This window comes from Rhea pennata, chromosome 8 (assembly GCF_028389875.1).
Source record: "Rhea pennata isolate bPtePen1 chromosome 8, bPtePen1.pri, whole genome shotgun sequence".
Classification (NCBI taxonomy): Eukaryota; Metazoa; Chordata; class Aves; order Rheiformes; family Rheidae; genus Rhea; species Rhea pennata.
This window is the reverse complement of record NC_084670.1, coordinates 24,332,297-24,344,911: the sequence shown is the minus strand read 5'-3', so window position 1 is coordinate 24,344,911 and position 12,615 is coordinate 24,332,297. Positions and strand designations below refer to the sequence as shown.

Below are 12,615 nucleotides of genomic sequence, written 5' to 3'. Positions count from 1 at the left end.
ATGCAGGTATATCATATATAAGAGTCTCATATAAAAGCTCTTACCAATTTTTTGATGCTGGTGTTGGGTCTAATGAACAGACTCTGCTACTTGCACAGGTTTTTATAAACTTTAACTTTGTTTTTATCCAGGTTCACAGCTTTATCGTGTTTTTTCAGTATCTAGTCTTTCATTGGCATCGCTGAATACAGGGGACAATGAGAGTGTGCAGTCAGGCAAGAGAACACCAAGGTAAAGCTACAATGACAATTTAACAAAATTTGATAATCATCTACATAAAGTTAGCCTGAATTTTAAAGAGGTATTGTGTATATTTTGTACTCCAAGAAGAGCTGTATTTTCCTGATCTGAGACATTGATTGTTTCCATTGTAAGGCATTAGGAGCTGAGCCACAGTAATCTGTTTCACATATTCTACCGAGTAAACCAGTTGGGCAGCTATAAATGAGGTCAAAAAAAATTCTTTTCACATAGTCTTTTTAGTTCACCTGCTTGCATTTAGGTCATCTTCTGGGTATTATTAATACCTAAATGCAGCTTCCTAACTTGTTTTTCCCCTTTTTAACATAGCAACTTTTTGATGATTTTTTTCCCCCTATAGCAGTGGTTCAGGAAACTGTTAAGTACTTACTAGGACTTTGGCCTACTCTGAACAGCACGATTTATTTATTTATACCTGAAAATGAGATAACATTAAATGCAATAACAATAAAACACAATAAATTATAAAAGATAGAAATAATGGATGTTCTTAATCTTGCATACAAAATCTATATTATAATTCAGAGAAACAACCTGAGTGTTTCCATACAAATATGTTCAGAGAAGTACTATTTTTTGTATAAAAAAGGGAAGAGAGAAGAAAGGCAAATGAGGAAGAGGGATTTGATTAGGAGTATTATGTTAGTATATCACAGGTCATGTTTTCGTGGTTACTGTACACTACCTATTAACTCTGACAGCTCTGTAGCTGTTTTGAATCATCCTTTCAATTTCCTTGATATCTGTAAGAACTGACTTACTGTTTATTACTTTAGAAACTAATAAAATGATCCAAATATGCTCACACCTCTTTTAAAATGATCAGTTCTGATTAAGAGGGGGGTTTATTATGGTTATATTAGCTATTAGAAGAGGTTTAGTGTAGTTTAGTGTTTCTAGACAGACATTTACAGGAGATGACCCTTGCCTATGTAGCTTTAGTTGTATAGTGCTGTACTATGCTTGTACTGAACAGTACATCTTCCTGTGGTTTCAGATTAGACTTAAGTGAAATTATTTATGTTTGAGGGGCCTGAAAAATTACAGGACCAAAGTTATTGCTTGTGAAAGCAAAAATTAGGAAAAAAAATTGCTGTCTTAAATTTAGCAGTTCTCACTGGCAAATGCTGTAATGATAAGTATAAATGAAATAATGTTTACCTTGCATTCACCATCCTCTAAAGAACTGTCTCGCTATATGAGATTACATTGTTTTGCTAGTACAAATGTAAAAATAGCCAGGTTTCTGCTCAATGAGAATATTCCATTCCACATCCTAAAATACATTGTTAGAATTCTTTCCCGTAGATACGTATCAAAATTTATTGACATCAGCCTCATCTAAATAAATTCTTGCATCACTCAAAATGCTTTATACAGAAGATGAACTCAGTTACCTGTGAATTTCTTCTGTAAATATTGTGCATCATTTAGGCTTACAGTCTACAGTTCAAATCAGAATGTACTGCTTTAATATACTCTGCTCTCTTCATATTAGGAGGCTTCTCTGCTGAAAAAAATTTGATTTTTTTTAAATAGATTCTCAAATTAATGTTTAGGTCTGAGTCTGTGGAAGGGTTCTTATCTCCAAGTCGCTGTGGTAGTCGTAATGGGGAAAAAGATTGGGAGAATGCATCTACAACTTCTTCAGTTGCCTCTGCTACAGAATACACAGGTCAGTGATGATAGATTTCAGAAAAGTACCTGCTGTTAGCGGCTCTATATATGGAAAGTTTCTTTTTATCTGTATGTGGATGCCTAAAACTTGATTGAGAATGTTTCCTTAGAAATGTAACTTTCATTTTCTCTAAAATAAGTGTTAATAATGCAGTTTTAAAATTCTAAATCCAAAGTAAAAGTACTGATTTAGTAACATTTGTAGTATGTGAAATAACTAGGATAAGCTGCAGTCAGGCTGCAGACCAGCAAACAGGGCTCCCAAGTAATTCATTGTATTTCAGTATTCTCTCTAGCAAGGCAAGAAGAGTTGAAATTTAATCTTAATTTAGCAAAGAATTACAAAAAAAAATTTAGGGAGATTGAGTTTGATCAGTGGGTCTGCATAGCTCTGGCAAATATTTGTTCTGAAATAATCTGATCTCCTTTCCACATTGGTGAAATGACTCTAGAATGGCAAAGTGCTCCTTCTGAAGATTAGAAAGTACCTGTTTTTAATGAAACTTCAGTCACTGTATGTCAGGTGCACTGCCTGATGCATCTCAAATTAAATTAGAGAAGTGATAGCAAGACTCTGCCTAGAGTCTTGCCTACTACTACTTGTCTGCCTGCTCCTCTGGAGTATTATCAGGATGGTCCATAATGCTGCAGATCTTCTTTAACTATTATTTTGTAGAGCTTAGTTTTAAATGGAGCAACATACAATTCTAAGGAATTCAACAGAAGGCTTTTTTCATGGTTTTTGATGTCTTCACATTGTCAGTCAAATTTCATGCAGCTTTTTTGGTTTTCATTCAAGCCTTTTTTTCCTCAAAGCATAGATAATTTGAGATTTAGTTTTAAATTTAATCAATAATAGCTTATATGTTATGTTCCTTTCTTAAGACTCAGAATTGGTGTGTATGTGCCTTCCCTCCACCTGCTTCCCCACCAACATCTTGACACAAGTACACATACCTTCCCAGTATTAAAACAGTGATTTCTACTTCAACCAGATGAATTAAACCTTTTGAGAGGTGGAAATACCTGGCAAGTGTCAGGCCAGATCTTTCATCCCTGTTTTGGGGTAAAACATTTCAGGGATTCTAAGGTAAACAGAGTACAGTTACTCTCAGCACTACATTGGCTTGATTGCTATAAATATCAGCCTTGAAAAAGAGAAAGAATTTGCTCTCTTCATAAATGAATAAAATTTTATTTTAGAAACACAAAACATTTTGCTGTTCACAGAAAGGGTTCTGTGAGATATGTTTACCAAGACTGTCCAATAATGATGATTTGATAATGAAAGATTTTTTTTTAAGCAAAGCTGTTACTAGCTGAAAGGATCTCTGGTTTCATTGTTGACAATTGCATTGAAATAAATTTAGGTCTAATCATTTGATACAGAAATAACAAAGGAGTGTCAATGTACCTGTTTGTGAAAATTGTAATTTCTAGCCTAATTCTGTTCAATTCCCGAATTCATATTTTTATGCATGCAAAGTGCTTCACAGCATTTAAAATCACTCTCAGTTGATTTATTAACTTAGCTAATTTGATGTTCCTCTTCCATAGGACCAAAGCTCTTCAAAGAACCCAGTGCTAAATCCAATAAGTATATAATTCAGAATGCTCTAGCACATTGTTGCTTGGCTGGAAAAGTAAATGAAGGTCAAAAGAAAAAGATACTGGAGGTAAGAGTATTTTTTTTCCCCCTAAAAGCATAAATGCCTAAATTAGACCACAGTAAGATACTAGAAAGACATGCAAATATAAATGGAAATATTGAAAGGAATCTTCTGAAGTTGTCACCTCTTACTAAAAGGCTTGAATAGCCTCTGTGACCTGTTCCCTATGTAGACCAAAAGATTCAGTAGTACTTTAAAAACAAAAATTATCACATTATACTCACAGCGTAGGAAACTAAATTAATTAACAGACATGTTAACTGATAGTTGCTCCTTGATTAATATTGTAGCTTCAACACCAAGGTTTTTGTAATTTATTCACAAAGCTGTTTTTCATAACATGAAAAATATCCATTTTATACATACGAATCCTTAAACTGGGACCTTTAGAACTAATGCACAACTTTATACCACTTGAACTGAATAGATCCTAGCAGTAGGCTGCTATGCTCTGTGTTTACAAACAGAAAGGAGTGAAATACGTACCTCATAGACCTTTCAGCAGGACAAATTCAGGACTTACTGCCACAAAAAGGTGCTTTCCAGCACCTTTATGCTGGTACAAGTGTTTTAAGGGTCAGAATTCAGGGACCCATAGGTTTCCATGCAAAAGGAATAGCCAGGAGTTTGAGGATGAGAAATGGGACTGTTCGTTTCATCAGCTGTGACAAATCTGACAGATTAAATTAGTCAAAGAACACAGGTATTTAGAATCTGGATTTAATTCCTTTTCTGAAGCAAATTTCATGGCAGTATTTCTGCCCCTTTGACTCTTCTAATTCTTCTAGCTTCATGTCAGGATGCTGCCTTCTCTCTCTCTCTCCAGATGCTTTCCAAAAATGACAAGTAAGACACTGGGACAAACTCTTTCGGGTCCAGTGACTGGGAGCATAATAACCCCCAGAAACCCCAGGAAAGAACAGTTGTAGAAAGGTCATGCTTAACTCTAGGATGCAGCATATTCACTTGGCTGAAGTTGTATGTGTTTAGGGCATGTGTCCCACAGAAGCTATGTAAGGACAGAATAGAATACTTTGAAGATTTCACCTTATAAAGAACCTCTGCTTAATGCACTTCAACTTACTTTATAATTTGAATGGATTCAGAGGTGACTGAAAACCCAGGAGGATCTTAACTGGAGGATCTTTTAGACATCTGGACATGTCTATAAAGTTCCTGTTCTACAATTTTAAAGTATTAGATTTGTTTGATGAAATGGCTCTAACATTTTTTATTGGGGCAAAAAAAATCCTTTAGGATATTCCTTAAGGACAGCTAAACAGGTGTAGCTGAAATTGTCTGAATAAGGTTTTGCCTGAGAAAGATACCTACTGTGTCAGAATTCAAATAATTGAAGCAGGGCAAATTGTAATGATGGAAAATACGATCTTCTAATGGAAAGTGTGAGATATACTTATCAGCTCTGATAGAAAACAAAATCAAAATGAAAATTCAAAAATTTTGAATGCTTTCCAACTGCAATGCAAAATTCACATTGTGAATCATTTTTTTCTTTCTTTCTTTTAAAGGAAATGGAAAAATCGGATGCCAATAATTTTTTAATCTTGTTCCGGGATTCAGGCTGCCAGTTCAGATCTTTGTATACATACTGCCCTGATACTGAAGAAATCAATAAGTTGACGGGGATAGGTCCCAGATCTATCACAAAGAAAATGATAGAGGGACTGTATAAATACAACTCTGACAGGAAGCAGTTTAGCCACATACCTGCTAAAACTTTGTCTGCCAGTGTTGATGCAATTACCATTCACAGCCATTTGTGGCAAAGCAAGAGACCAGTAACTCCTAAGAAACTTTTACCCACCAAGGCATAGTAGATGGGAACAATTTTTCCTTCAAACAATTATGATAAACTTGCACTTCATCTTTACTGCCTATAGAAAATAGATTTCTAGTTGCCAACAAGACTCTTAAAACTGGACACCAAGTTCTATTATCATGCCCAACTGGAATGTAAACACAGTATTTAGGAGTACAGAAGATTATCACTTAGGTGATACTTACAAATGATTATGGAAATGTTTGACTTGTGTGGAGATTTTTATGTGCTAATACAATATATAGAGTATATTTGCTCTGTATTTTGATTAGATACACTGAAGCACTGAATGTTCATCTTTAGTGACTCAACCTACATAATTTTTTTACATCTGTTGCCTTACATGTTTGTACTTGTGCTTCTCTTGAAATATTTTTCTTTCACTAAAGAAACACTTCTTAATATCCTCAATACCATTGAACTTTACATATTGACTTGTATGGTGAAGACTGAATGGTAAGTTAATGTCACCAAGAAACAGCTGAATGGGTCTGTTCTGCAAGATCCTTATTGCATGTTTTAACAAAATCAAGATTCGTTCCCCTGAATATTTCTGATTTCCATTTCAGTTAAATAATACTGGCTTGCTTATAGACTAAACAATAAGGTAAAAATATTTGAGTTGCCTTGAGAGAAGCATCCTTCAAATTAATTAACAACTCAGGGTATAGTTAGATGATACAGCTATTCCTGTTTTAATAAGTTACCATCTGCGACGTAATGATTGACCATATGCTTGCTCATAATCCCATTAAAATAAAGTAAAAAAATTTGGTAGACCACTTAAGCAGTTTAAGCAAATGTGTATTATTTTGCATTGTTCCAGATAAAGAGTGAGTTTATGGTCAGTCATTTTTTCCATACAGAAGGAATAGCAGTACTAAAACATTCAGAGCTAAATCCCTTATGTCTCCTGACAGAACGCTAAAAATATTCAGAAGAATCATATAATTCACAAAGTCACAGATCTTTCAGAAGTTGTTTCTAATTCCAATTGACTTTAAGATCTAGGCCACTATCTGTTCTTCTTGCCTTCAGGTCTGCCATCTCAGACTTAAATCGGTTTTCCAGGCAATAGACATCTGATAGGAGTTTTCTGCATGTCTAAGTAAATGACTTTTCTTGACACGCTCTAAACAAATGATGTCTTGTAATGCTTATTAGTTTTAAATACATATGGCAAAAAGCCTAAATGACATTTCAATACATTTATAATATAACTATTTACAAAAATAATCTTGGAGCATATTTCAGTATTATTTATAAAGGGCTGCATTTTATTCCAAAACAGTGTTTCATTATTTTATAGATCACTATTCTGTTTCAGTGTTTTGGGTTTTTCTAATTTGCTTTTAACATACAGCACTGTTCTGACAAAAAATACAAACTTGAAGCCTCCCCTAAATCTGTGGCTATTTTGTCAATGTACACCAGAGGATTAGTTGGGGGAAAAAAATCTCATTCTCAGGAAAAGACTTGAATGATTTGTGATTCTGTTCTGTTTCAGTGTTGTGACAACTACATAAACATAAGACAATATCGTACTATAAGTATCTAATCCATTCTGCTTCATGGGGAGTAGAGACTAAAACTATGTTCATATTTCTCTCATTAAACTGCTTTGAGAGAAATAAAGCCTCACTACTATGATGTACTCATTTACTTATATAAAAGATGCACATGAATGAGATGTCATTAAACAGTTTAGAACAGTACTTTTTTAAATTATTATAAGGCCTTAGGCATCAATGCATCTGGGTTATAAACATTTTCTCAAAAATCCTGTCAGTTTTACTGTAATTTATGTTATATTTATGTATATTTGTTAAAACTGTAAAAAAGAGAAAAAAACACTTTAAAATACATGTTTAATATGTATGTGGCTCAAAACTATTTGTGGTTAGCTGATTCCTACTGTTTGCATGTATATGACCAGGATATGTAACTCATACTTCAAGTGTATACATATTGTGTATATAGTATATAAATAATATTAAAAAGGGGGGAAAGAGGGTTTGCACATTCTGCCTGTTAGACAGCTCCTATGAATACCATTGTAGGAAGATCTTGAATAACAATATGAAATTGTGTATAATATACAGTGGATCAGGAAACCAGAAGATTGAAATTAACTGATACATATATGATGGATAACTTCAAAAGAAGTTTTATCATGGGAGGCTTTTTCTTTCTAAATCCTGTGCTATGATTTAACTGAAGATTTGCAACACCATCAAGACACACATCCATCTAATCAAAGTGAACTTAAATACATGATGGAGGATTTTTTCTTAATCATTTTAAATATATCTGAATGTATTATGCAACTTACATTTGTCAACAGGTTAAAGATCTGTGCAGTGTCTAAAAGTGGAATGTGAATAATGCCGTTGAAAAGTTCATTGCTCGCAGTACAAAGTTTTACTGAATGCAGGAAAAGTAAAACTAGATATGCTTTTCCTTTTTAAGCCTGCAGATTTTCTAATTACAGTGGATCTTTGGTTGGGATCATGTTTAAAAAAAGAAAAAAAAAGAAAAAAAAAAAGCTTTCCATAAAGGCCAGTATTTATCACTGACCTTATCAGAACACACTGGTGCTTTCATCAGGGGTATTATTATTATTATTGCTACAATTGAATTGCCAAACTTTCATCTTAGTTTTTGGAGCAAGATTCTAACAGTCATGATAGCTACTGATTTTTTTTTTTTTTTTTTAGTATGACTGTTAGTTTTTATTATTTGGCTGTTTAAAGCCAAATTCAGCTATTTAATTATGATTTAATGGGCACTGTTAGAAAATGTACAGTGTATTGTGTGCTTACCTGTCCACTTCTATGGAGCATAGCTTCCATATTTTTTCAAATGCTGTGCTGTAATATATTGTCATTGTTACTTATGTGGTACAGTGTAGTTTTTTCCTTTCATTTAAATAAAAGCATGGCACCAAAAGGTACATAATTTGTTCTCTTGTTTTCATCTAAATAGAGATTATAAAAAGTTTACCTATATATTTAAATGTTTTTTCCTAACTGTATTTCAGCAACTTAGAAATTTTAGGGAATATGCAAAATTTTTATTTTTCTTTTGGTTCCCCATTGTCTCTGTAATACTGTCTTTTATATGGAATTTAGGTTTCTGATATTATCAAGCATAGGCTATTAAAGAATTAGGCTTCACATTTCATTCTTAAAGATAACATGGATTTACCCTTTTCTTTTCAAAAGTGATTTTCACAGTTGCTAGCCAGCTTATAAACTCCCTATACAGTGGTTAGTTTCCATCAGTGTAGAAAGATTGCTTCAGATGGGCAGGTTTTCAAGATGAACTGTTACCTTCATCAAGACAGCTAATAAAGACCTTTTGTGAAATGAATTGTGGTGCAATCTTGAACAAAACAGTATCCAAAAAATAAAGACTCTCTTCCAGGTATGTAAATTAGCAATTTTTTCCTGTCCAAACCATGCCTTTGGGGGATTTCTGTGTTGTCCTACCAGGTTGCAGTGCAAGAGCAAGCACTGTTGGTGAAAGAGGACATGACATCACTGCAGTGTCAACAGCCAGAATGAATTCTTGGGCTAGCTCAAGCAAATAGAGAACCACTAAAGTTTACAGCTGCTCAAAGGACAGATTCAGTACTACAGTACCTCTAACATTAGTGCTTTTAGTACTGAACTCAAAATGAATGCAGGTGAAGGTAGTATCCCTCTCCCCCTAAAAAAGCACAAATCAATCAGTTCCTTGTACATCATCACAACTAGGCTGACACAAGCAAGGAATGATGTTGGAATATGAACAGTAAAGCTGTTTTTTCAGTGGCAAGTCTAGCTCAAAATTTTCATCTAAAAAACAGACTTTGTACAGACTTTGTTTAGAACAGATTTTATTTTTTCTGTTCTTCTGCAAGGAACACTGCACTGACAAACTTCAGATCATGCCCTGGCTAATTTAACAGACTATGACTATGCTTTGTGTCTAAATTTGTACAGAATTTGTGAAGCAAAATTTGTCCTGCTGTGGGATCCAGCAGTGTAGAGACCTGGTATTAAAAACTGCAGAATAATAAGCTCAAAGCTATTGGATCAAGCAGCACAAAAAGGTGATGTAAAAACCAGCTTTGTTTCTCAAATCCAGATGTGCTGATCGGGGTAGACTTCATGTGTCTTTTTCCAGAATCTTAAAAAAAAAAAAAAAAAAAATAAAAAAAATAAAAAAAGGCTTTGCAAGGGCTAAACATTCATCTACTTAAATCTTTTTAAGTAGCAAATTAGCATTTCTTTGGTACCTTGTTACTATTCTAATGAGCTGAATAAGCAGTTTGAAGAACTGTGGCTATAAAAATGAACCTTGAGAGCCAAAGCCCTTTACAGCTGATAGCTTACATTTAGCTGTCTATACTCTTCAAACTTTCACAAGCAACTTTTTGAAAGAAAACTAGTCCTTCTGGAAAAAAAGATGTGAAGTGTGTGTGTGTGTGTATATGTATACACACACACACATGCACATAAGAAAAGATCCTTTCAGACATACTTGCTTACACACAGCGATATAAAAGAATACAGGTTATTTAGAGAACCTTGGCAAATACACTCAAGTGGGGAATTTAAACTACGCTTGCTTATTCCTTCTAGTAAGAAAGAAAAGCAGCTATGTTTCTACTTTCTGGAGAGTTATACTACATTAAATTGCTATATGCTCAGAACTATTGCTTTTCCTAAGAGACCGGGAAGCAATATGAGTTCAATGCAAACCATTTAGGAGATGGCGCTTATAACACCAGGCTTTTTACTATTTGTAAATTTAAGGATAATACTGATGGGCTCTAGACAGGAAAAGTTAATAAAAACCATAGGATTTCAAGAAAGGACAGAAAATTGTAGAGTACATTTAAGCATTCCACTGAGAAACGTTATTTAAAGCTTTCTTCAGATTCTTATTAAAACAACTGGAGGTAAAAAGTGCTTGGGAGTAAGTAATTCATTACCCTTTGACAGATTTATTAAGAAAGATACTGAATTTTTTTTCCATGTAAGATGTGCCAAAGTTTTCTGTTAAAGGTACGTGAATTTTATGGAGGCAAATACAAAGTAATATCTATACATTTTTATGTCATTGTTAATCTGCTGATGGAGTTTTGCATAAAGACTAAAAGCTAGCACGAAGCTTTCCATCAAGACAGCTCTGCCTTATCCTTTCTACATCATCACTGATCTAAATCTCTATAACAAGACCTGGCAAGAGCCCACAAGCCTGCAATTATTTAAATTACCTGAAGCCAGATTATAGTCTTGCTCAGTACTTTTATTGTTTAAGCTACCTGAAACTAGAGCTATGATGCTGACGTAAACAAGCGTCTAATTCTTGTAGATTATGTAAGCAAATTTAACTCCTGCTGAATTGTTATCTCAGTAAGTTCTGGAAACCTTTTCTTGAAATGAGTGAAATCCAGAAATAAAGTTTTAAGTAATCAGAACCTTTTTTTTACAACTTTTTAAAACAACGTCATGTAAACTTAACATAAAAAGATTTGAATGCTTCTGCTGTAATTGCTAAAAATAAAGGGACTGGCCCATTTTTATGATGTCAACACAAAAGTTGCAAAATACAACCTGCTGCATTGCGCTGGTGGGTCCTTATGCAAGGTTAGCACTGGGGAATGATTCTAAGAGTGCATCCAACCCTGTTGACATTGTGTGTGGCCACCGGCAACATCTCTAAAAAATTCTTTTTTTTTTTAAGTAATCCAAGAACAGAGTGTTCAAAGGCAATGCAAACTTCTTCTCTAGTAATCCTGATTTTCAAGCTCTCTATAGTCACACCCAACAACTTTGCTACTTAGGGGTGTTACCTTCTTTGCAATAATGACTAGGGAGTTAAAAATATGCTGAGGCCATCTTTCTACACCTGAGTAAAAAGTTCTTAAGAACAAAAGAACAGGGTCTTCTGTCTCCCCATTTTCAATACACAGGATATTATGAAATATCCTTGCCAGATATTTAAGAGCAATGGTGGAGGGTTTGATGTGCCTCTAGGCAGATCAAGTAATGCTAACTATTCTTCCACACCTCTTCTGGAGGGGAGACATTTTGTTTTTGAAAGCTTGAAGAGATTTGCTACAACATTGTGAAAGGCCCTATAACAGGATAACTTTAAATTCAGAATTTTCATTTCCTTTCGGGTCCATTTCTTTCACCTCAACTATCTTTCTCTCAACAGATACTTTCACACGCTCAATCTGAGGAACGTCACTGAAAACAAAACTATTGCAGAAAATATGTGTGGACCACAGTAACAGCACAGTGAAATCAAGATAAAATTAGATTTAAAATAATAACCATGCTTAGCTATTGCTTTGTTGGATTAAACAAAGTTTAAAATGGAGTGTTCTTACCTAAGACTTTGTTCAGCAAATTTATGCACATTTTTTTTTTTGGACAATGAAATTGAAGTCATCTTGTTCTTCTCATTCCCTTTTTGATTTATAGTCCCTGTTACATCACATGTATTGGGAAACATTTCCATTTTTATAAATATGTTTTCTATTAAACAGTATCTCCAATGGCAACTAAGCGACAAGTGATATAAGTGGAAGAATTCAGTGTTCAACTAAAGAATTGAGTTTCCTGTGATGTGATACTGAGATTTCAGTGGTGCAGAATAAACCCTATTCCTTGCTTGTTGGCTGTGGAGTCACTGCTGTGCAGCCATGTGGCACTTCATCTGTGTCACTCCTTACAGGATGGACATGTTTTCCTTTATGTATTCCTTTTCAGAAAGAAAAGAGAGAGGAAATAACATCATGAGGGGATTTCCCCTTCTGCCCCTTGGCTGATTCCCAGCAAAAGTGGGGTCCTTAACATTTGTATGCTTTAGTGTGACAGCGAATCCAGTTCAGCTTCATTTACATCCTGGACAACCTTCCCTGGACTTCTGATACACAGTTCTTTCACACAGACCCAAACAAATACACACATTAAAAAATAAAAATAAAATAAAAATCTGGTCTCTGCTACTTTATCAGAAAATTGACATGGTCTGCATATTGATCAAGTTTAGAAATGAAAAATGCATCATATTGTTGCTAATGCTTATGTATTGTTTTTCACCCAAATACTACAGGAGCTTTTTAATGGGATTTTCTACATTTCCTCTCACAGCTATATAAATTAT

The 12,615-nt window shown here is 34.3% G+C and overlaps 1 protein-coding gene across 5 annotated transcripts in view; it reads left to right on the top strand.

Moving 5' to 3' along the window:
• Window positions 1–8,406, top strand: part of CAMSAP2 (calmodulin regulated spectrin associated protein family member 2) — a 91,790-nt gene extending 83,384 nt beyond the window's left edge. For 3 of the 5 annotated variants that reach the window (XM_062580955.1, XM_062580952.1, XM_062580951.1), the window contains 4 exons: window positions 132–231; window positions 1,821–1,936; window positions 3,496–3,614; window positions 5,138–8,406. In XM_062580955.1, the coding sequence (XP_062436939.1) occupies window positions 132–231; window positions 1,821–1,936; window positions 3,496–3,614; window positions 5,138–5,443 (641 nt within the window). In that variant the 3' untranslated portion in view covers window positions 5,444–8,406. The remainder of the gene's footprint in view (window positions 1–131; window positions 232–1,820; window positions 1,937–3,495; window positions 3,615–5,137) is intronic. The other 2 variants (XM_062580956.1, XM_062580954.1) reach the window with 1 other exon arrangement.
• The last annotated feature ends 4,209 nt before the right edge of the window (window positions 8,407–12,615 follow it).